The sequence below is a fragment of the Amphibalanus amphitrite genome, unplaced genomic scaffold (genome assembly GCF_019059575.1).
Source record: "Amphibalanus amphitrite isolate SeventyFive unplaced genomic scaffold, NRLGWU_Aamphi_draft 001634F_arrow, whole genome shotgun sequence".
NCBI classification, from domain to species: domain Eukaryota; kingdom Metazoa; phylum Arthropoda; class Thecostraca; order Balanomorpha; family Balanidae; genus Amphibalanus; species Amphibalanus amphitrite.
Window position 1 is genome coordinate 28,517 of NW_024883127.1, and position 23,568 is coordinate 52,084.

At 45.5% G+C, this 23,568-nt stretch overlaps 3 protein-coding genes across 3 annotated transcripts; 1 reads left to right on the top strand and 2 right to left on the bottom strand.

Annotated features, from left to right (window-relative positions):
• The first annotated feature begins 7,012 nt into the window (after window positions 1-7,012).
• Window positions 7,013-15,610, top strand: LOC122374278. Its single transcript, XM_043352921.1, has 7 exons — window positions 7,013-7,158; window positions 7,378-7,478; window positions 8,128-8,355; window positions 9,028-9,091; window positions 11,976-12,014; window positions 14,920-15,020; window positions 15,379-15,610. The coding sequence occupies exons 1-7, from the start codon at window positions 7,150-7,152 to the stop codon at window positions 15,608-15,610; spliced, it is 774 nt and encodes a 257-aa protein (XP_043208856.1). The 5' UTR covers window positions 7,013-7,149.
• Window positions 9,660-11,023, bottom strand: LOC122374279 (cuticle protein CP14.6-like). The gene is made up of 3 exons (XM_043352922.1): window positions 10,918-11,023; window positions 10,614-10,714; window positions 9,660-10,302 (listed from the first exon to the last, which is right to left on the bottom strand). The coding sequence occupies exons 1-3, from the start codon at window positions 10,924-10,926 to the stop codon at window positions 10,071-10,073; spliced, it is 342 nt and encodes a 113-aa protein (XP_043208857.1). The 5' UTR covers window positions 10,927-11,023; the 3' UTR covers window positions 9,660-10,070.
• Window positions 15,611-19,490: 3,880 nt separating the features above from the next.
• On the bottom strand, window positions 19,491-20,598 carry LOC122374281 (cuticle protein CP14.6-like). The gene is made up of 3 exons (XM_043352924.1): window positions 20,572-20,598; window positions 20,168-20,268; window positions 19,491-19,870 (listed from the first exon to the last, which is right to left on the bottom strand). The coding sequence occupies exons 1-3, from the start codon at window positions 20,578-20,580 to the stop codon at window positions 19,639-19,641; spliced, it is 342 nt and encodes a 113-aa protein (XP_043208859.1). The 5' UTR covers window positions 20,581-20,598; the 3' UTR covers window positions 19,491-19,638.
• Window positions 20,599-23,568: the final 2,970 nt, after the last annotated feature.

Consider the following 23,568-nt stretch of genomic DNA (forward strand, 5'->3'; position numbering starts at 1 on the left):
GCCCGACACCTGTAAGGCCGCTGTAGGCTCACCGCAGGAACTCGGATCGCAGTCAGCCGCCTTTGTGGCCAGGTGTTCCCAGAATCTGAGCGGTTTTCGCCCGCAGCCGACCACGTGTTGTGACTGTGTGGCGGTCAATTTACGATGGTGGCTGCGTGCTCGTGGTATTACGTCCGACTCTGGGTGGATATCACGTGAAAGCGAATGTGCTCCACCGCCCACTGCATGGCCGGTCGATTTAGGAGCAGGAAGAAAACAAGTTATTCGTGATGCCGTGATGGTGAGTATTGGTGATCCGATCGTATGCTATCTGATTATTCACTCATGACTCGAATATGTTCACTCTTTTTTGTGACAAGTTATATGCTTCGATACCTCATGATGGTAGTAGGGAAGTTTCAAGCTGCTTTGCCTTACGCGCCGGACCAAAGGCCTTCATCGCGAGTATAAGGTGCTTCTCTCTACTGTATTGTTGTTTTTATTTAAAATATGCAATTTTTGTTAGGTACCAAATGCCATCAATCCATCTTTTTACGTCCTGAAGTATTCATTGTTTTTCATATTTGTTACATCCAGCCATTTTTATACAAGTCTATGGACGGTCGATCGCGGTTCGATCGCACGTCTTGTATCATTCGACCTTGTCGATTAGCGTGCCATGGTAACGAAACAATGGTCTGCGTGCCTAGCTCGCAGGTATTTGGGCCAGGGTCTCGGTTCATCAGGAACTTATGTTGTTGCACTGATATGGGGTGCACAGTTTGAAGGACCGGTGCCATTTTTTTAGAGATATGAAGTCATACCCAGGCTGGCATGGTTATTAATTATTTCATCTGTCTCGAAATGGCAGTTATTTATTTCACACGACAGCGTCATGTGGTCGCTACAGTTAGTGCAGTTACCATGCGTTGAACTTATGGATCGTCGTCAGAAACCTTGAAGATAAATATCGGAATGTTTGCGTTGACTATCTCGGTAAAAATACTTCCGATTGATAAATCACGAAACCAAAATAAGGAATGCGGTGAGTTCTCGTACCTAATTAAATGTGTCAATCAGACCGTTATTTTGGTTTCATATTTTCCCTTTCTTAATTAGAACTTTGATCATTTCACAATAGATTAACCTTCGCCGGACCTATATTGGTTTTCGACATACGCTTCGCCCGAAGGGAGGGTACGACCCCTCTCGCCGTTTCTCCCCAATGGAGCTAGAGCCTCGCGAAAAAAGAGCGTGTGCATCGCTACTAGATGCAGCGATTAGTACACAATTTTAAGGTCTCAGGTCAGCCATTGACCTCTGAGGTCGGGTCAAGTGCTTCAATGTACGGCTTCGGTTTTTGGTAAAAAAACTTTGCCAAAATAGTCGCAGAACCGCGATTTTGGCACCATCGTGTTTGTTCTATGATTAAGCGCGTCGTATGATATACATAGGCATAGGAACAGGGGGGGGCAGGGAGCTATGCCCCCCACTTTTCAGCCATTTAAAAAAGAAAAATCTTATTTTTGATTTAAATACAAAACTAAGAGCAGAAAATGGTCCAACAAGGTGAGATGAGCACAAAACTGCAAATAATTTCTTCATATGGATATTGGGCTCCCACAAAGTGACATTGAAGTTTCGCTGTCCCCCTCCCCCCCCCCAGACACACACCACTTTTCGTGAGGTTCCTACGCCCATGATGATTTAGATACTTTTTCGTTTGGGTGAGATCAACTTTAAGTGTTGACCTTGGGTCAAGGTCAGGTCAGAACCGCTCAGGTCACAAAGCTGCTGAAAGGACGTCATATTTCATATCATTCGATTCGGCAGGCCTTCCCGAGTCCATTGTTGGCTTTCCCGACTCGCTAGCTCAATTTGATCGGGAGTTATTAACGGAAAACTCTTATGGCGTTGGTGACATCATGGGTAACGTCACGCAAGGTCAAGGATACACAAGTTGAACATGAGACCTTGCGAGGAGTTCATGTTATCACGTTCCATGTGCTTGAGATAGGTAGTTTTACATCATTCTCAGCGCCAAAATAATAATTTCCATAGTTCCCCCATCGACTTATAATGGTGAGGTCATGTCACCAAGCTGACCTCAGATAACCTTTAGGAGAAATCTGAGAAAAACAAGTTGTGGGACCTCTAAAGAATACTAACTCCTCTAAATTTTCAACCTCCTGTGAAAGCTACTCTGGCTCTGAGGGTGTTTCAAAGTTGCGACATCTTAGGACCGTGCAGAGGTTTACTTACGACGACATAGGTCATTGATCTGACCTGACCTGAAAATTCAGTTGTTGTCATAAGATCCGGCTTGAGTCAAAGGTCAGGTATGCCCCGTTTCAACTCTTTATCCCCGACGTGTGCCGAGCTATTGCGAAAAAAACGTGTTGGGGTCGGCACCCCCATCGGCCGGCGAGAATTAACGATGAATTATGATATACATACTTACAATCAGGGATGCGGAGCCGTGGAAATTTCAGACGGCTCCGGCTCCGGCTCCGGCTCCGGAGAAAAAAATCGGCTCCGGCTCCGGCTCCGGCTCCGGGTGAAATGTCATGGCGGCTCCGGCTCCGGCTCGGGCTCCGAGTAAAATGATCCGGCTCCGGCGGCTCCGGCTCCGGCGGCTCCGGCTCCGGCTTCTACTCAGTACATCCCCTATGCGATCAATTAAATACGGGTGGAAGAAAAAAGGCGATGGGATTGGTACACGTTGCTTCTGTATTTGTATAACAAGGCTATTTTGAATACCACATTGTTTTACGCCTTGTACTGTCAAACCGAACTAGGTAAATAATTGTTTCCTCTTGAGAAAAGGAGCCGGAGTCGCCCCCTTTTTTGACGGCTCCGGCTCCGGCTCCGGCTCCGGGCTATATTGTTTCACGGCTCCGGCTCCGGCTCCGGCTCCGGGCAAAATATGCCGGCTCCGGCGGCTCCGGCTCCGGCTCCGGCTCCGGCTCCGCATCCCTGCGTAAGATAATCGATAATACCATGGATGAAATATCTGGTCTGCACCAAGCTCACTTGAATGACCTAACCACCGCTTGGAACTGTGCCTACCTATGAATCCAAAAGTGGCTTCGCCTGTGTGATGTCATGATTGTCCGATCCTTTTCTTTTACAGCATGCTTCGGTGTATTCAAATGCGCATAATCTGCTGAGATGTGTGCCTAATGCTGACACATTAAAGACGCGCGCGGCGGGCCGTGTCGGGCTGGGGCAGACAGGATGGCTGCCATACACACACTATTCAACTCGAGGCCGGTGATATTTATCCCCTCCCATCCCCTGCTGGATGGGCTGTCAACCAAGCCCTTACTGCGGCCCGTTTCATGCAACGTCGACCATCGATTCTACGCGCTACTTTAATTAGCTTGTTTTCTATCGCTGTCATAGGTATGTTCGTGTTGCTGTGCATTCACTCGCCTTTTATATGCAGTTTCACTGCAATGGTGAGTCAGAATGCACACAGACGTGAATGTCCAAAGGATCAGCCCTTCGGACACGCAGGCGTCCTGCACGGCTGGAGGCGGCCGATGGGGGCAGTGTCCGCTGGCCGCCGTCTTCATCAGACGTCCCCGCTGAGGTCGGCGTGCCGCCGCTCTGACGTCACTGGTCCGCCTGATGACGTCAGAGGTCGCGGCGGGAGGCCGGCCGCCACGGCTGCCGGATGCCTGCCGACCCCGGATGGCCGGGTGAGGTGAGGACGGTATCCGCCAGCGTCCCCGCTAAGGACACCTCACGGTCCCATCCCGTCCACGAGCGCGAGCTAGTGCCGTTATGATGAATTGGCCAGCGTTACCGCCCGGCCAGGGGTGCTCTGGTGTGGAGGAGCCTTGGAGAGGTCTTCACCGTGCAACGCCTTACTGCGACGCGCTTTTGATCAACAGAAAAATGAAGATTGGTTTTTTCGCGACAAGGCGGATCGCGTTGATTTACTATGAACTTAACGCGCATGACTCCATCATATATACCTACGATCACAGCAGATGAGCTTGACTCAAAGGCTCACCTGTCCGCCCAATGACTCGGGAGTCATTTCTTATGGCATTACACTGGCCGCAGTAGTGGACGTACAATGAATGAAAGCAGAGGATACACGTCTCGGGCAATTTCGCTAAGACGGCTGTGATATCATCCTCGGCAAAGTCCGACTTGTGGCGGAGCGGGCGAGTCAGACGCCGGCTTATGTCGAGGTTCCGGTTTTCTGTCATCGTCAGTCACTGGCATAGACGTCGGTCCGAATGGTATGCGGAATGCGTATTGAGTTTATAAACACCCAAATGAGGCGTTGGGAAGGTATGTGCGTGCACGAAAATTTTAATATGCGGAGCACTCACATTTAATTTTTGATTTTACTTAGCCGGTGCTTAAGTACCTATCTGTTCAATCCAGACTTTTTCCCTAAACATCAAAGACCAGCTTGACAACGAAACATACCTATATTTGCTTGTCAAGCCATTGCTTGTCAAGTTTCCTAACTAGTTACTTGTCCAATAAGTAATGGCCGATGGCAATTGATTTCTGAAAGGCAAGCCTTGAGATGTATGGATCATATCAAATATCTATAATATCATCATTCATCGTGCCATGGTATCTCGGGATTGCTATTTTCTGAAGATGGTCAGGTCAGTAATCATCTCTAGAAATAGAAATGATCCATACGATTACCTTCTGCCATCATTAAACATTCTTCCCGATAACATCTCTATTGAACATCGGCTCACCGCTGTCACCACCACCTGAGGCGCGTTTTACCTGGTCGATAATTAGCCGATATTCGGCCGCGGACGGCGGCTGAGAATCCAGTCAGAGAGGAGGGGCGTCCCACACGCCCTCCCCGTTCTCTCTCGCTCTCCTGTCGACCTTTCTCTGCAGCGGTTCGTCACGAAGGATCGCACTCCCCAGCGCCCCCTCACTTGCAGAGCACCGCGGCCGCCCCAGATTGTATCCGCCGGTAAAGAATGGTGGTACAGAGAGGCCACTCGAGTTCCCAGCGGTGGGTGACGGCTGCGGGACGGAACTGACAGGTTACAACAGCCCAGGGGCGATTTTTCGCTGATTTACACAGTGCCGAAAGCATGGGAGGTAGTACCTTGTGTCCGTCTTTTTGTGCTACGAATTTCCTTTGATGACCATGGGAATGAAGAATTCGAATGCTTTGTCGAATATGGTGAAGTTGGTATATTTACATTTGAATATGCATGTGTTTTGCCGGTTAGATGAGGTACACAGCTGCACAGTACCCCAGCTAAGAGCCTTATTCCAACTGTGCTTACCACTGTGTCCATTGTCAATCCATATAACTAACCTAATATAAAGATGGTCGATGGTTATTCAGGGGTGTCAACTGCCTATAGCACTAGTAATCCCAAGCACCAATAATAGATTACCAACATGGATGCTCTCCTTGACCTGGGCATGTAACGCCTCATCCTTAAGCTGGTTAGCTAAGGAGGGGCATTCGACATTAATCTAACGCCCCGGGTGTTCACTGTTGGTCTCCTTTCGCAACTTCAGCATGGTTTTGTCTCCCCTCGCGCATGGGATAAAACGGCCTAAGATGTGTGACACTCCTTATTGAGAGCATGTAGACTGTGGTGCGCAGCGCTCGCTAGTGTCGTAACTACTGGATCATGGTCGGGAGGACATGCTGGATACTGCAGGGCAGGACCTGCTGGATCTGATCCAGCTGCTATGGCTTGTCAAACTGCTACGAACTTCTGCGCAATGAAATATTTACGGCAGTATAACCGGGTTGATGCACCTGTTGAACCAGTCTTGCGCCGAATTAGGAGTAAAATCTTATAATTTCCATAGAGCTGTTGTTTTCTTACCTTTGTGCATCAGTTGTCTTGTTTACAAGCTACAACAGCAAACATATTCGGACGGTTTTGATCTTTATTGCAATACTTACAGCTTGAGTTGATTCAACTAGGGGCTAATATCCATCTCCCTCTTTTTTAAAACGGTTGACAAAGTCCACCGGAATAGGTATAAGTGGGCCAATACACTGCGTATTGCGAAGTGCATGTAGTCACGACTCACAAGCAATGATGCAAAGCCCAGACACGAGCGCGGTGCCCCTATGCAGAGCACAACAAGGATAATCTTGTATCGGATGGATGACCTGCTGGGAACAGTGCTGGACCCCATAGATATCGTCGCACCGAGCAACTGTATCTCGAAAGGTTTGCGTTGTCTGTTTGATGTCATGTACTTGAAGTTTCAAAAATGAAATGTTGGATCTTCTAAAGGTCCGAAACACTAATGAAATTACGCCTTAAGATATACCCAGATAGAACGTACAGCTATGGTGATGCATAATAGAAACTAAAAATCGAGCTATTAACATCACTTCATAGCCGATTATGCACAATGTTCCAAGATTTAGCTAAGGTCGGGGAGCAGGCACTTATGGCTACTTTTGCCTCATTTTTTATGCTTAATGGTTTTATTATTGTGTTGATACTGTTGCCATACTTATTGGTTTTTTATCTTTGGCTGTTTTAACTCGCCTCTGAATGAATTGAGCTGGTGAAATTTGACGTTGGGATATTTAATGGAAATAATAGAGGCAAACGAATGTTTATTGCTCATGCGCATGTGTTTATGTGTTTTTAAGAAAGATACACACAATATCATGCCTTGCAAAAGATCAAATTTGTACCCGTAGATGATTTTAGAATACAGGCGTTACTTGTATCTTCACAAAGAAGAGCGATTTGCGTGACTCACGACGGTTTGCCTTCTCACTTGGATTAGGCATGAGGACAAGTTGTTGACTCACTATGTTCAGCTAAGTGCTGACGCATGGCAGAGTCGCATTTCACACTGCCTGGTTTGGTTAGCCGAGTATCAGCGGTGTGCTATCCAACACCCCCGAGTCACCCCAGAGCCACTGCTGTGTGTGTGAGAAGAGAGGGAGCCCAGGCGGCCGCGCCGGACGGAAAAGCCCCCGACCTTAGCGGACACAGCAACCGTGCGACCGGACTCGGGCGCCAAAGGCAGGCGATGGCTTAATTCTTCAGAAAACCCGGTGGCTGACCCTGAAATGCAGTGATCTAGCTTTTCTGCGGCGGTCGGCAGTGGCGGGTATTTAAGCCATGTGCCGCCGGAGACCGGCATCAGAGCAGCAGCCGATCACCCCACTGAAACACCATGAAAGCCGTACGTGCTCCTGTGTCTACTATAATCGTTTGATAGAGCTCATGATCATGACAAGGCTGTAGTCAGTCCTATGGTTGTTGAAACTGTAACAGACTTATGTGGCGTAGCTTTTCTGACGCATTGCTGATGCCATATTTAGCTGAAGCTGAGATAAATGTACGAATTGATGACACTGTGACACTGTTGGAGTTACGGTCACCGTGATCCGCATTTTTCCAGATCGTTCTCCTGTGCTTGGTGGCTCTCGCCGTGGCGGACAAGAGTGCCCGGATTGTCAACTACCAGTCGGGCATCGAGGAGGATGGATCGTACGCCACTGAGTAAGTAAAACATGCTTATAACATGCTTGTAGTATTTAGGCGTGTTGACTTAAGTAGCTAAGTAGCTTGTGCGAAATATTTGTTTCAAAAAGCATGGCGTGTGAGCAAATAGCTGTGATGAATTTTGCAATGAATTTGTTACAAATTTGATGGTACTGTTTGAATTAAATTGGACCGGTTGCATAATGGTTCGAGCCTCGGGAAGCTAGTTGCCGACTCAGGAAGCAACGAAGTTTTTGTCGTGGCTAAAGAGTCCTCAGTTATAGAAGTAAAACTATCCAAGAAACGCAGAAAATTAGTTCAACATTTGCCCATTTTGGGCGTAAGAGATAATTGTTCCAATAAATCTGTCCCGGCCAGCAAAACTGGGCGACCACCATGGACCCCTGCACATCACCAAAAACCATCCCATTCCTCGCTTCTTTTCATTGTCCTACCGATTGCAGTCAGGCCTTTGTCATGTTCCCTTCTCTGCATGTCCCGATTATGTGCAGGTGCTATTAATATGCCTAGATCGCAATGAAGACAATGTCGAACCATATGTAATAAAATGAAAGCCTACTGATGTACATATTTAAGCTCACAACAGCTGGTTCAGTTGTATCACGGGTTCCTTCATCAATTGATGCCAACCGTTCCATCCTTACAGGTTTGAGACGACGAACGGCATCAAGGCCAAGGGAGACGGCATCTCCTACCCCGGCAACGCACCCAATACCGGCAACTACGTAATGACTGGCTCGTACTCTTATACTTGGGAGGGCGTCACCTACACTGTGAACTGGACTGCCGACGAGAACGGCTTCCACCCTGTCGGAGATCATCTCCCCGACTTCAGTCACACCCGGGAGCACATCGGCTTCGTCGACGATCATCTGTAATCACGGAGAGATGTTCCGTGGTTCTGCTCTGACCAAAAATCTATGATTGATCTACATTAGTGTTCTTTATTTATCCATGCGTAAATAAAATATACGTGAGCAATAATGTTTTATCCTGGTGATAAGCTCAGTTTTGGCTTTTGAGAGCGCCGCGAGTGCCAGCTAGCTCAGCTTTGAACCCTTCGAAGCATCATGCATATTTAAAATCAGTAGTTTTGTTTTCGGGCAGACATTGTATTTTCATGATAATGTTTGTTCCTTTGGTTTCTACCAATTGGACCACAAACTTTAAAAGGAACATCATGATGCGTACATACGAAGATATGAATAGAAGATAATATGTACGTATAGCCTTATTTTGGGTGGGTATGAATCCATACTTTTTATATATGAACTAGTTTTTTGTTAGTTGTCAAGCTCATAAACATTATTTATCTTTCTTTCTGAAGCCCCGATTGAATTCTCCTGCGAAGCTGTAGTACGTCTGCGTACCATGAGGAGCGTTTCAATTCAGCATTGCTAGATGTAGGAAGCTCTCGTGCGTCATATACTCTTTGCGAGAGGGTGGTGTCCCCAGGACAACTACTACCCTTGCTGGATTATCGCTGGCACACTGCGGTACCTAACATATCCGTTTGAAACTGGACATATACACCTGAACTGTCCAGTCGTGTTCCTGCGCTGTCGACGGATGTCAAACAGCTCAGAAAGTCTGTTCACCACTCCACTCCCGTGAGACACGCGTCTGCGCGCCGGCCAGAGGTCAAGGTCAAGGTGTTTGACCCCGCGTGCAATGACTGACAGATAATCCCACAATAAACGCCCCGGGTGCAGGACATCGGACGCACCTTTGACACACGACCCCTGCCTTGACCTCATTCCGACTGCGTTGTCTGCGAATTTCTGATAACTGCCGCCCAGGTGCGAATTAGAAAAGGCACTTAGGTGTTGGCGGGGCGCACTGTTATGGACCATGTGGCCCAGCCCCAGGTGGCAGCGACCGTACATTAGTTTGGAAATGGGCGGGCTGACAGTCATGACTGTCTGCAACGGAGTGTCCTCTAACAGAAAGTGTCCAAGGCACATGCAACACTACTGCGGGGCTGGCTGGGAAGCATTGCTGGGCTCCTGAAATCATTTAAAAGATCAGCAAAGCAATGTTTTGATCTATTCGATTAACATTTATTTGAAAGAAAGGCTGCCTTAAAGTCAGGGAAAAGCTGCTACTATTGAAATAGATAAGCTATATTATAGATATGCACGTCAAAACTAGTGGTAATAGGGTCCCGTAAATACAAGCTGGCTGAGGAAAATATATTTTGATCACTTTATGACGATAACAGTTTTTTATGGCATATTATGAAGTGCATGAAGTTCACATGTAGGACAAAGGACACACATTACGTTGACGAGGACCTTCACATATAACACGAGGGAAACAAGTATGATGCATCAGGGACGACGACAAAACATTGACACTAAGTACAGATCAAACAAACACACATGAAAAATAATGAAACTAAAAACAAATGTTAACATCATCAACACTGAAAAATTGTCGAGCTGCTTAAAATTCGGGCGAAATAAACACTATCAAATATAGTATGCAGAAGGATCGGGGGAGTGGGATGCAGGTCGGTGTCTTCTCTTGAAAGCATCGGAATCTAATATCATGCGGAGTCGTTCTGGCCCCGATTGGTGTTGTTCTGTTTTACTGGAATTCGTCAATACCACCGATGTGTTCACGCGTAAAACTGAAGTCGGGCAGGTGATCGCCAACAGGATGGAAGCCGTTCTCGTCGGCCGTCCAGGTGACCGTGTAGGTGACGCCCTCCCATTCGTACGAGTACGAGCCGCTCCTCACGTAGTTGCCAGACTCGGGGACGTTGCCGGGGTAGGAGATGCCGTCCTCCTGAGCCTTGATGCCATTGGTTGTCTCGTACCTGGAGAAGGTATAAGATAGGATAACGTAAAAGAAAACACAAGGAAAAATGACTAAAACACACACACACAAAAAACTGCGAGCTGTAAGATACAATGTAAATGCTGATGCATTTCCCATGGTAAGCGTCAATATTCGGCTTGCAAATTATTTCTATGAATTTCAAGCAAAATACTGCAAGCAACACAATATTACATTATAGGTATGTATTAATGAAATGGTTTCCAAAATTGTTCTCAACTCATGCTAGTTAGGCCGGACAGAATTAGGCATTTATTTGCTTTAAAATAAAACCCTCGGTGCGCCACTTACTCGGTTTTGTATGATCCATCCTCTTCAATGTTGGATTGGTAGTTCACTATTTTAGCCTCTTTGTCAGCCACGACCAGAGCCACGGCACAGAAAAGCAGAACCTGAGAACACCGGGCAACGCTGAGCTGGCGGCGAATGGCACGGGCATGCTCTTTTAGAAATAAAAAGGTCTATATAAAACTGCATTTTACCGAACAACATTTTAACGTTACACTTCACTTCCAACTTCCAATTTTACGGTTATAGGCATCACTATCGCACAGACAGCACACCACAAGCACAGATGCAGCGGAGTCAGACTCACGATCTTCATGGTGGAGCACTGTGGTCGGCTTTGGGGTGATCGGGTGTTGCACTGATGCCGGAGTGTGGTGTCGGTGAGCTTTTATACAGCATCCCCCGCCTCCGATGAGAGGCTAGATCAGAGAGCCCCAGGGCCGTCTGCCAATATTGCGATGTAATTAGGCTGCCTCCTGCCTATCTAAGTGGTCACTTACCCAATGGGGATGTGTCTGAGTAGGCAACACTCGATATCTGGCTCCACACAACTAGCCAAACGGGGGAGGAAGCTAATGGGGCCACGTCCTTGCCAGGTGAGACCCGCAGACACATTTCTGATCCGGGATTAACCACTGGTTACATGCATATACCGATCTATCAGGAAAGGAGGGACGAAGAGCGTGATGAACATTATTGTTTTTTATACATTTAACGTAGATCATGGCCAAAAGAACTTAGCTTGAATTCTTTTACATATGTGAGTTGTCGATAAGATAAACGATGGTTAATCAACAAAATGTTATCCTTCATTTTTCCTGTCTTACTCGTTATGTGCTCACTCTCCAGGATTCAGTGCTACAGTTGAAATTTGGATGGGTTTCAAAATGTAGGTACTGCTGTCGCACTTCCTCAGGCTCTGTATCGTGAACTTCTTTTATTTGTTTTTTTTTGTTTTGTTTTGTTTTGTTTTGTTTTGTTTTGTTTTGTTTTGTTTTGTTTTGATGTTTGTTTTTGTGACTATGTGAATACTTTAGTGCTAGCTCGATATTTTACGTAACTTTCCGATCAACAACAGTTCGATCCAGAATATCATTCGTTGCCTGTCAACACCCCCATGTCCTTCAATCCCTCGCCCCTGACGGCCACAACTCGAGCCGTCTGCCCGGTCGAGAGCCTGGCTCAGATCATGCAGTCATGGACTGCGGAGCTAATCCGATGTCGGTGTGATTTCCGGAGAGCGGAGTACCGTGTTTCCTCTCTGTGGGCTGCTCTGCTGACCCTGAATTCCTGCGCTGATCTGGTTTGGTCACCTGGCCAGAGAGTGGACTATATAAGCGCGCCTGGCCCGGTCTGTGACATCAGTGTTCCGGCACATCTGATCACGGCACCACCATGAGGACCGTGAGTGCTCCGGCTGTGCTCGTGTGCGGTGATTCGGCTGGTGCTCACAGTGCGCTATGCGTGCTCAGCGCGTGACCTGTGCTCCGCCCGTGCTGCGCCAGTGATCTGACGGAGAAACCGGGCTTATCGGACTGTGATATACCATTTGGTGTTATATACGTTGGAAAGGCACCATTGGGCGTGAAGTCAGCCTTTGATGAGTGATGATCGCTGGCCATGGTTATTTTTCAAAGATTTAAAGAGCAAAGAGAAGTGCTAAGTGGAAGTGGCTAAACCGCGAATGCTGCTTGCTACCCGTGACATGAAGTCATTTGATCAAGTAAAATAATCGTACTCTCATTTATGAGAGTACGGTTATATTAATTATAATTAATATCCAAAATTCGTAATGAAAAGGCCTGATAATTCCGAGGAGGTTTCGGCTTACGCCTTCTTCAACTCGCTTTCAACAGCCACCTCTCAACTACTTGATTATATGTTTAAGCAGGTCTCTCAAAACAATGCTGGTGCATTCCACGATAGATCGTACTAGGCCCGCCACCCTCATCTCTCAGATTTTAATGAAAATCGGTCCTAGGGGTAATCATAGGCCCCAAAGACGCCTGGCAAAATATCAGACTTCTCAGATCAAAACTTTTTGGGTTACCTATATTGCATTACATTTTTTTAACTTCGGTATGTAACGGTGAGTTTGATGGCCTATAGGTAACTCAAGAACGGGTTAAGCAACCAACAAAAAGTAAACAACACTAAGCTTGCGATGAATCAAAAATTAATATTACTATTTAAAAATTCCAAAGAAAAAATTTCATTGTTGAGCAAAAACCATAAACTTTTTTCATTTGCCTCTAATGACTTTTGGGACCAAAATTTTTCACATTTTTATTTTTTCAAAATAAACTTCATGTCATTGCAAATCGACATGCAAAAAATTAGAAAGGTGTTCTTTCTATAAGTTCCTCATTTTCCCGCAAACAAAATGGGTTTCGGAGGGGTTGATACGACCCCAGCACGCCGTTTCGCTTCTAATAGAGCTAGAGCCTCGCGGAAAAAACGAGCGTGTGTGCCGTTACAAGTCGCAGCGATTGGTACCCGATTTTAAGGTCTCAGGTGAACCGGTATTGTCTGAGGTCAGGTCACGTGACTGAAGTTACGAGTTCGGTTTTTAGTAAATAACTTCGCAAAAAAATGGCCGCAGAATCGCGATTTTGGCATCATTGTGTTCGCCTAGCTCAGGTGCATCGAATGGTATACTTTTGGCTAGGGTGAGGTCAACTTAAGTAGTTGACCTCGGGTCAAGGTCAGGTCAGAGACCCTCAGGCCACGAAGCTAGGCAAAGGGTATCATATGGCATATCATTCGATTCGGAAGGTCTTTCCGAGTCCATTGGTGGCTTTCCCGACTCTCTAGCTCCATTTGATCGGAAGTTATTGACGAAAAACTCGTACGACCCTAGTGACGTCATAAATGACGTCACGCAAGGTTAACAATCCAAAAGTAAAGCATTGAACTTTGGAAGGAGTGCATGAAATCACGATACCATGTACGTGGGATAGTTTTAGATCATTCTTGGCGCCAAAATAACAGTTTTTATATTTCCCCATTGATTTATAACAGTGATGTCACGTGACCGACCTGACCTCATGTAACCTTGAAAAATTCCCAGATATACAAGTTGTGAGACCTCTGGAGGACACCATGTATGAGTCCTGTAACTTTCATCTCGGACAGCTATGGTCATTGGCGTCCAAAACAATGTCAGAACCAAACAGCCTTTTTCACCCTCGCGCTTATATGAAAGAGGGTTGAATGAACCCTCTTTTCACTTTTTTCAGATGACTCAGACTTGAATTGAAATTTCAGTAACCCGTGATGTCACTAGGCAGCTTTACCACGCCATTTGTAAGCTCCCCTCCCGAAATCACTATTCGAAACCGTTATCGTGACGTAAAATAAATACATTTATAGAAAGAACACCTTCCTAATTTTTTGCATACTTCTTAACAATGAGCCAAATATTTTTTTAAAGAAATAAAAATTAAAAAAAAATTTGGTCCCAAAGTCCAAAAATACAAATAAAAGAAAACTCGATATGTCATATATCAAAAATAGCGTATTTTTCGAAATTTCAAAAATACATATTAATCTCTGTTTCATTGCAAGTTCAATGTCATATAACATTTGGCATTTTAATAATCCGTCTTAGAGTTACAGCCCGCCAAACTTAGCGCTGCAAAGCAAGATCCAAAAAATGTTATACACCATAACTCAAAAAATACTTATCTGATAAGCCTGAAATTGTTACAGGTGGATTCAGAGCCCCTGATTACCCCTGAGACCAATTCTCGTCAAATTCCGAGAGATGAGGGTGTCAAATTGGAAAAAAGTGGTACGATCTATCGTGGAATGCCCCGGCCCTGCTAACAACAATTCAGACATGAAGTCATTCATCAATCGAGAAGATGGTGATGCCATCATTCCCATTTCTAGTTACAACCATCAGCGCTCAGTCGTTGTGTTGTGTTGTGTTGTGTTGTGTTGTGTTGTGTTGTGTTGCTATATGCTTGTGAAGTCCTAATATTGTATCTCAAGTAAAAACAAAAAATTTCGGTGCTACATGCTCAAGCGACACAAGCAGCGCACCAAAATGGACAACAATAGCAGCGGGATCAAACAGAATGTGGGTCAAAATTGTGGGTTTAGCCTTCTCGCACGCAGCAAAATGGCTAAAGATAACTTTAGTCTTAACTTTAGCCGTTACTTGCGCTGAAGGGAAGTGTTTGAGCACCTTTCAAGAAGTCTCCTTACGTTATAAAAGTAGTTTTCATATAAAACGCAGATTGTTGGACTGACTTATACACGGTAACATTGCCCTGTGGTGTTTGACAAAAACTCTTCCTCTCAGGTTCTGCTCATTTGCTTCATTTCTCTGGCCTTTGCCGATGAATATGCCAGGATCGTGAACTACCAATCCAGAATTGATGAAGACGGGGCATACAAATCCACGTAAGTTCGCTCTAATAACGCCAATAATTCTTAAGATTTAGTCCAAATAACTGTCTCCTGTGTGCATAGTTTTCACGTTTCTTGCTATTGCGTGCTTGTGACATAAAGAAGTGGTGATTGATTATTTTTCCTATTGAAAATCGCATTTTTGTGATATCAGCGTTGCAAGCTCGCTTAGAATCGTGGTATTTTAATGTTGTAAAGCTACTTGAATCACACTGATTGTCTTACAATATTATAATGTAATATAAAATAACATTTCTTGGTACTTGTGTACCAAGAATCTATAGTGCCATAGTGGAGATCTATTCAAGAACACCTTACGGACTGATACGTTCTGTTTTTCCATGCAATACAGGTTCGAGACGACCAACGGCATCAAAGCAAGCGAGGAAGGCATCTCCTACCCCGGCAACGTCCCCGAGTCGGGCAACTACGTGAGGAGCGGCTCGTACTCGTACGAATGGGAGGGCGTCACATACACGGTGAACTGGACGGCCGACGAGAACGGCTTCCATCCTGTTGGAGATCACCTGCCCGACTTCAGTCACACCAGACAGCATATCGGCTATGTATCCGACTATGAATAACGCGTAAACAATTAGACATAAAATGGTGTGGCAGTGGAATGTTTCGTGGAACTTGTCTTCGATATGAGCTTAAGTGACGTTGTGTATTCATGTGCTGGTGTCCTGTCACGGTCAACTGTGTGAATACTGTGTGTCTTTCAATGTTATTTGTCGCCATCAATGCTGCCAATAGAACTCCGCGTGCCCCAATCTGTTTTTTTTTCATTGATGATTTATGGCTCTTTGTCCATTCTGAATAAATCATTTAGCTGTCATTATTAGGCACACCATACTTCATAATCGAATAGGTCAAACTTCCGAGTGAATCGTGTGTCTTCTATCGTAGATGGAAACATACGCAAGAATTAGTTTGTCAAAGAATATGTAGGAATCCACCTTTGACTTATTGCATTCCCTTCATTCGTATGTTTTAATGAGCTAATGTGGTTCGATATGCAACACGGAGATGTTTTACAAAGCTGCATTTCCTTGCGCCACTCGCTCCGGGGTTACGTTTTCATAAAAAATAGGGGCTGAATGCGCAATGGTTATTGTCCCGTGATGGGATTGGTACGCCTAGAACGTATGCTATACCGCAAGACACGGCGCCCGTGAGGAAGAAAAACTGCACTGCAGATCACAGTGACACATGGCAGTGGCAGACTCACCTGAAAACTACCCATGGGGATCACGATAGAATAGTAGCTGGTTCCTGTTTGTCTCGTCGCTCGTCGTGTTGAAGTGCTGCGGCAATAAGGTTTTTTTCTTGCTTTAACTTATTCTGAATTTTTTGGTTGTAGATTGACTGAAAAGCCTAAATTGCAACATTTCCGTGTTTCTCCTGATGATATAATCATTTGTGCGATTGACGGAATCATTTTGCGATTTGTTTTTTTCCATCCCATCCTCCAAGCTTTCCTATTGCCATTGAAAGCCTTCTAAAACGAGCTGTAGCTTTAATGTCATTCGATTTTCTAGAGGATTCTCACCACTGTTTCCAAGCATCCTACGTCAAGCGTGCGTTGAATTAACTTTACAAAGAACGTCACAGGGGGAACCAGGAGTAACAAGGCTTAATCCGAAGCGTACATGCCATGACCTAACCCGAAATAAATCTGTTTAAGCACTCGGATGCCGCCATTAGTCAGTGTACGGCGGCCACTGTAGATCAGGCTTACGGCGGCCTCCCAAGGTAGCGACCTTGCAGAGCCGCTGGCGCAGAGCACTAACAGCTGGGAATTTCGGGCGGCGTTAAAGGTAGTGTGCCACCTTCGAATGATTTCCCATTTTATTTTTCCTATGATAAGAAGCTTCTGTTTTTACCTAATATCGCAAAAAAAAAATAAAAGATGGGCCTAAAATAGTGCTTTTTTCGCCTAAAAGTTTATCGGTTTTTCGATATGTACAGGGATGTTCACGAAAAACTGACACATTTTAAAACGACTTTGTGAGCATGTGAGAGCTCACGGAGACTTGACTTGCATGCCATTCGAAAGTCTGTTGAAAAAAGTTTTGTATCTGCATAGCTCCTTTAGTTAGCATCACATGAGCTTCCAAATAAATAAGAAAGCGTTAAAATGGGAAATTTGACTTGGCGACAAAACTTAACGGAAAAACAATGAAGCTCTCGCGGCTGCCATCTGCCACCACGACTGAACCAGTCTACGAATTCGTCTAAAATTTGACATATTAATGTTTCGATGGATTATGTTTTATACTATTGGCATATTGTGGGCAAATTCCTAAGGAATGCCAAAATTGGCAGGCTTGGAAGTGCTGATGTCAGAAACCATGGCCGCATGCTGGCAGTCACTGTAGAGTGGTACCGTGCCATCTTTTAACAGCTTCTGTTAGCTACTGTAGCGGAAATGGGTCGGCGTCTACACCATTTGGTGGTTCTGGCACGTCAGGGCCACCCTACGTACAGTAACGGCGATCATCGGTCTCACACGAGAACAGGGGGGAGGGGGCACTTGTCTCGCGCATCACCTCTCACCCATAGCCGGCCATTTCGCTCTACCTCAACTCCGTGGACTATTCCTGTGGGGTCACGTGAGTGACATGATCTGTAGCAGCGGCCCAAAGGACATCAAACCTCCCGACGAGTGCAGTGAGAGGTGTTGCAATTCTCCAGGCACGTGCCCAAAAACGGGGAATAATTTCCTGTTTCGGGCTGAGTCGTGCACTGCTCCGTGCCAAAAACTCGTCATCTGCAAAATACGCTGTAACTTCTTAGAAACGAAAATGACATGATCCCAAAATATGTCAATACAAACTTAGAAGTCCACTCTATTTGCCCATAGCATGATCACCGTTCTGAGGGCAAGTGTTTTCTCGTAATTCGGAAATAAAATGTGTCAGTTTTTCGTGAACATCCCTGTATAACAATTATGGTGGGCTGACCTGCAAACAGGCGTCGGCAACAATCACGAATGCGGCGCACATGTGACAATAAGCAAAGGTCATTGTAGAGTTACGACGTACGGGAATGAGTTATCAGCTGTCTAATCGTAGACAACACAATGTCGAATTTAAACTGTAAGCCTGTATTGGTATTGTTTCTTTAATTTGGCTGTCGAACATTAATTTATGGTTTGAAATGTTATTTTATGTAAAATAATTGATATGAAACAGCCGTCTCTAAAGTTATGACCCCATCTCACCACATGAAAGTGGCAGAAATGACAATGATCAGCTGACGCATTTTTCTTGGCCGAAGTCAGAGCGCGCGGCCCGACGCACCACCACCGTGCACCACAAAGTATGAGCAGAAGCCGCGCCCAAAGCCAAGGCCCCGGTAACGTGAGGTAGCCGAGTCGGGGCAGCGTGCGCTGACCCAAGCCGGGGCCGCGGCTTTGGGCGCGGTCTACCGCATCCCCGCGGGCAGCCCCGGGCTATCACATGACACCGGGAGGACGCGCGGCCCCGGCTTGGGTCAGCACACGCTGCCCCGACTCGTCTACCTCACGTTACCGGGGCCCTGGCTTTGGGCGCGGTCTACCGCACCACCTAACAGGCGTGTTCGAAACCGCAGGAGATGATGATGAACGGGTTTATCGAACTTGATTGGATGAGCCTATCGGTAATAGCGATTTCAGTGTGTGCATTTATTGTTCATAGTGGTGTGAAATGTGGTTGGGGTACGACCGACAACCCGTCGGGGCGAATTTCGCACTGGGGTACTCAAAATTTGAAGAATTTAAGACGTTTCCATGAGTTTTGAAGGTATGGATAAGTTCTAAAAATCCGGTTCTTTTATCTGGGCCATTAACTCCATACGGTCCAGGAAAGCTGGCACACTACCTTTAAGCATCCTTGGTTTGTGTTCGAGTATATCGTATAATACGCAATCCAAGAGCCGAGATAGGTCTAGGTGTTTCATCTAGTTATTAAGAAGTCAGTTCCAAATATATATGTGAAATTTATATTGCCAATCTTTTATGTTTTTTTTTGTCAGTTTTTCTTCGTACCAGGATGAATCATTTTTTTTTATATCTATGACCACGTTTCCATGGGCATCACTGATCCGGATCAGTAAAAATGAATCAGCTAATCCGGTATAGTTAGACAATATATGAACATGAAAGTAAGAGATTAACTGATTATATATAAGCCTAATCCACTTGGAATTATATCATGTAACGAAGAGTTCGAGAAATATGTATAATACGATTTAAATTTGCTGATCCGGATCAGGGATGTCCATTGAAACGGGGTCTATGTATGCTTCTCTGTTGTGGACTTGAACCCATGCGTATTGCGCGCGATATTTTACCCCTATTGGCATGCGTGTGATGAAGTGGAATGACTACAAATAAGAAGTACCATTTTTCAACACCTTGTATAATCTTTATTTCGGCTGTTCTTCTTGCAACATGACACCATGGCAAGTATGGTAGTATCTGATGATCAATTTATTGAGCCTCAAATCATAAAGTAACATTCGTAAACAGACATGTCATTATGCAACCTTCAGAGATTCATCTATCACACACATGCTCTCGATGCCAACAAGTTCGCACTTCACCATTAAATAATAACTTCCTAGCCTACTCGTAATCCGACACACTCCCGATGTGTTCCCGGGTGTGGCTGAAGTCTGGAAGGTGGTCGCCGACGGGCTGGAAACCATTTTCGTCGGCAATCCAGTGCACAGTGTAGGTGACGCCCTCCCATTCGTACGAGTAGGAGCCGCTCCTCACGTAGTTGCCGGTTTCCGGTAAGTTGCCGGGGTAGGAGATGCCTTCCTCGCTTGCTTTGATGCCGTTCGTCGTCTCGAATCTGCACAGAAATATCAGTTGCCGGTAGTGTGTTGATAGTATTATGCATTAGGTCGTTTGGTGTTTATGTTAGGTCATGTAATCTTGCATAATATCGTTCTTTTTGACTTATGATTGATACAATTTCAGTATTATTTTATTTTTATCATGTATACCCTTATTTTAGCTATTGTGCACTCTAATCACCTTAGTTTCTGTATGCTTTTATTGATACTACTGATGGATTGCTGGTAAAGTAAGAACTTGCACGTGATGGAAGCTGTCCCTTGCAGTCACGTTTCGGTTTGTCGTCACTTACTCTGATTTGTAGGATCCGTCCTCTTCGATTCCAGCCTGGTAGTTGGCAATTCTAGCATCGCGGTCGGCGAAGGCCGATGCGATCAAGCAAACGAGAAGAATCTGAAAAAGTTTCGGGCTGATATTAAACCAAGCTCCGTGACGTCGGTGTGTCCTTCATCATCATAGGTTTAAGATGCAGGTGCTTACACAAATATGGTAGTTAACGTTTTAGATTAACTAACGATATTGATTATCTTGTTTACCAGTATACTCTTTAAAAAATAAAAATAAACTATACGTTGGAACAAAATTGCCGTTCATTCTCAACACCAGATCACTAATGTTGCTGTTATCGCACTTTGGACCCGCTGGTCAAACTGCACTTTATCATCACTGCACTGGGTCGCTCTGTGGGTCACTCACGGTCTTCATGGCTGCCTTTGATGAGCTGTGTGAGCGAACTGATGTAGAGGAACAGAAGCTACCTGGTTATATAGTGGCAGCTGCTGCTCGTGCACGCCCGAACCAGATCACTGGCCGGCGCTCAGGGTCAGCTGACCTGCTCGTGCGCGGCCGCCGCCCCCCGCGCAGCGCAGTGCCCCGTCCGGAAATTTCACCACCCCCTCCCGCGCGCGCCCCGGTCATTGTTCGTAGGTGGAAACGGAAACCAGAAAACACATAGACCAAATAGCTTGGAGGCTTCATTGACTGTCGCACAAGGAAGCGGAACGTCATTCCATGCCTTGCACGTGTAGGAAATACATTGAAGTAGCAGCCGCGCCCATTCAGGTGAAGTGCCATGTTCGACACCCGGGACTGTTGTACATACTTGCTTTTTCATATGGTGAAGTAGTAAGGATAGGAAAAAGGTGCATACAGGGTGATCAGTACTTGGCGATCATGCTTTTTCGTCTGCTACAGAGAAAAAAGTGGTCGACCTGCCCTATGAGTGGCAAGGTGGCGGCGTATTCACTATCAATGGATAGTTTAGATCTTTTTCGTTATGCAGGATTGACGCATCGAATAACCTATCTATGAAAGCACTTTAGAAGAACGATTAAGGATTATGACTCTACTGGAAAAGGAAATGATGCGTCAAGTCAATCCGTCTTGTTGTCATATACACATTTAAGTTGTTTTCGTTGCTCTTGCATGCGGCCGAAGGGGGGGGGGGCGGGTACGACCCCCTCGCCGTTCGCCCCTGGTGGAGCTAGCGCGTCGGGGGAAAAAAACGAGCATATGCGCCGTTACGAGGCGCAGATATTGATACCCGATTTAAAGGTCCTAGGTCAACCGGTGACCTCTGAGGTCAGGTCAAGTGTCCCAAGGTACGGCTCCGTTTTTGGTGAAGACCTTCGCAAAACACGGCCGCAGAGCCGCGATTTTGGCAGCATCGTGTGTTCGTCTTGCTCAGGCGCGTCGAATGATACCTATACTTTTTGTTTGGGTAAGGTCAACTTAGGGTGTTGACCTCGGGTCACGGTCAGGTCAGCGCCCCCAGGTCACAAAATCGAAGGAGGTCATGTCGCACATCATTCGATTCGGCAGGTCTTCCGGAGTCGGCCATTGGTGGCTTTTCCGACTCGCTAACTCAATTTGATCGGGAATTATTGGCGATCAACTACTATGACCCTAATGACGTCATAAATGACGTCACACAAGGTCAACATTGCAAAAGTGACGCATCAAACCTTGCAAGGAGTGCATAAAATCACGAATCTGTGTGCTTGAGATAGTTGGAAATCGTTCTCGGCGCCAGAATAGCAGTCTTCATTTTCCCCATTGACTTATAATGGTGAGGTCACGAAAATGACCTAACCTCATATGACATTTAGGACAAATACAAGATATACAAGTTGTGAAGCTACTAATGAATACTAGGTCCCGCAAGTTTCATTTCCCTGTAAAAGCTCCTCTGGCAGTGAGGGCGTTGCGAAGTTGCAACATCTAAAGACCGTGCAGAGGTTCACTTATGACGTCATAGGTCAGTGACCTGACCTGACCCGAAAATGCGGTTGGTGTCAAAAGATCCGGCTTGAAGCAAAAGTCAGGTATGCTAAGTTTCAGCTCTCTATTACTGGCGTGTTCGGAACTATCGCTTAACTCGCGCCCCACTGGGGGGGGGGGCTATTATAGCCCCCCTCCCGTTTTTCTGCAATAACTTCCAAACCGCTTGACGTATCGACGCCAAACTTTCAGAACCTTCGGCTGCATCAATTTGACACCTTGTGTGAAAATTTGAACTTCGTACCTACCATAGGTCGGCCGGAAATGACGTCAGAGTGACGTCATGTTCGGCCGATTTCGACGCAAAACATTGAACCACGGCAATCGCTCCCAAGAGCTTAGTTTTTAAGCTAGATCCAATTTCTTTGCTTGAGAGGACTCAAAATAGACTGCGCTATCAAACTGCTATCTCGGATTTTCGAAATTTTGAAAATTTCGAAAATTGTTAATAATAAAATTTAAAATTTATATTTTTACATTTTTTTCAAAAAGTTTTTGACTTTTCGAAAAAACCGGAATATATGTGATAGAACGCATTATTATGACTAACTGTAGCAGGTTTTAGCTAAATATCTTCAAAAATGGCCAAGTTATACGCATTATTGCAAAAAATTAACAATTATTAATTTTTCAAATCAATTTTTCAGCACGAATTTGACATCGTACGCCAATATAAATAGCACCATCGTGTTCCTGAGCTCAAACTGCATCCAATAGACACCTTTTTTGTTGAAAAATTTTTACTTTAAAATTTGACCTTTTTTGACCTGAAAGTGACCTGACCTAAGCTAAATTTGACTAAAAATGACCTCGAATGACGCAGACGACATCAAATTCGAAATGTTTGGCCTAAATGGACCATAAAACATGTGTCACGTGACCGACGGATGATATAATATTTTCGTGACCTGTGATGACCTGACCTTGACCTGAAAATCAAAGTACAAGTTTGGTACCCTCAGAGTATCTAGAGCATCTGTTCACGAGTGTGGAAACCAAAAATGAGCCTGATCTGACTTGTAAGACGGTGGCCAGAGCCCAAAACGTGAAGAAGCCAAAATGCTAATAATATTTACTTTGACCTGACCTGTGACGTCATCGGTGACCTCGAGGTAAATGAAATTAGGTTTCGCTCGACAGTTTTTCCGGGGCTATCAGACGCCGTTTGAATTTTGACGATCGGCCCAGTAGTTTCGGAGTTAGGAGGGGGGCTATGAATAGCCCCCCCCCCCCAGTAGAGCGTGTTATACGCAGACCCCAGTGGGGCGCGGGTTAACCCTCGGCCGACGAGGGTTAAGGAGGATCTAAAATGACATCAAAGTTGTGTTGATGACTGCTGGGTAACCGGCAAAATATGTTTGTTCAGTATTCAACAAATTAAGATATTTTATAAATAGACGCGTAATTAAAATG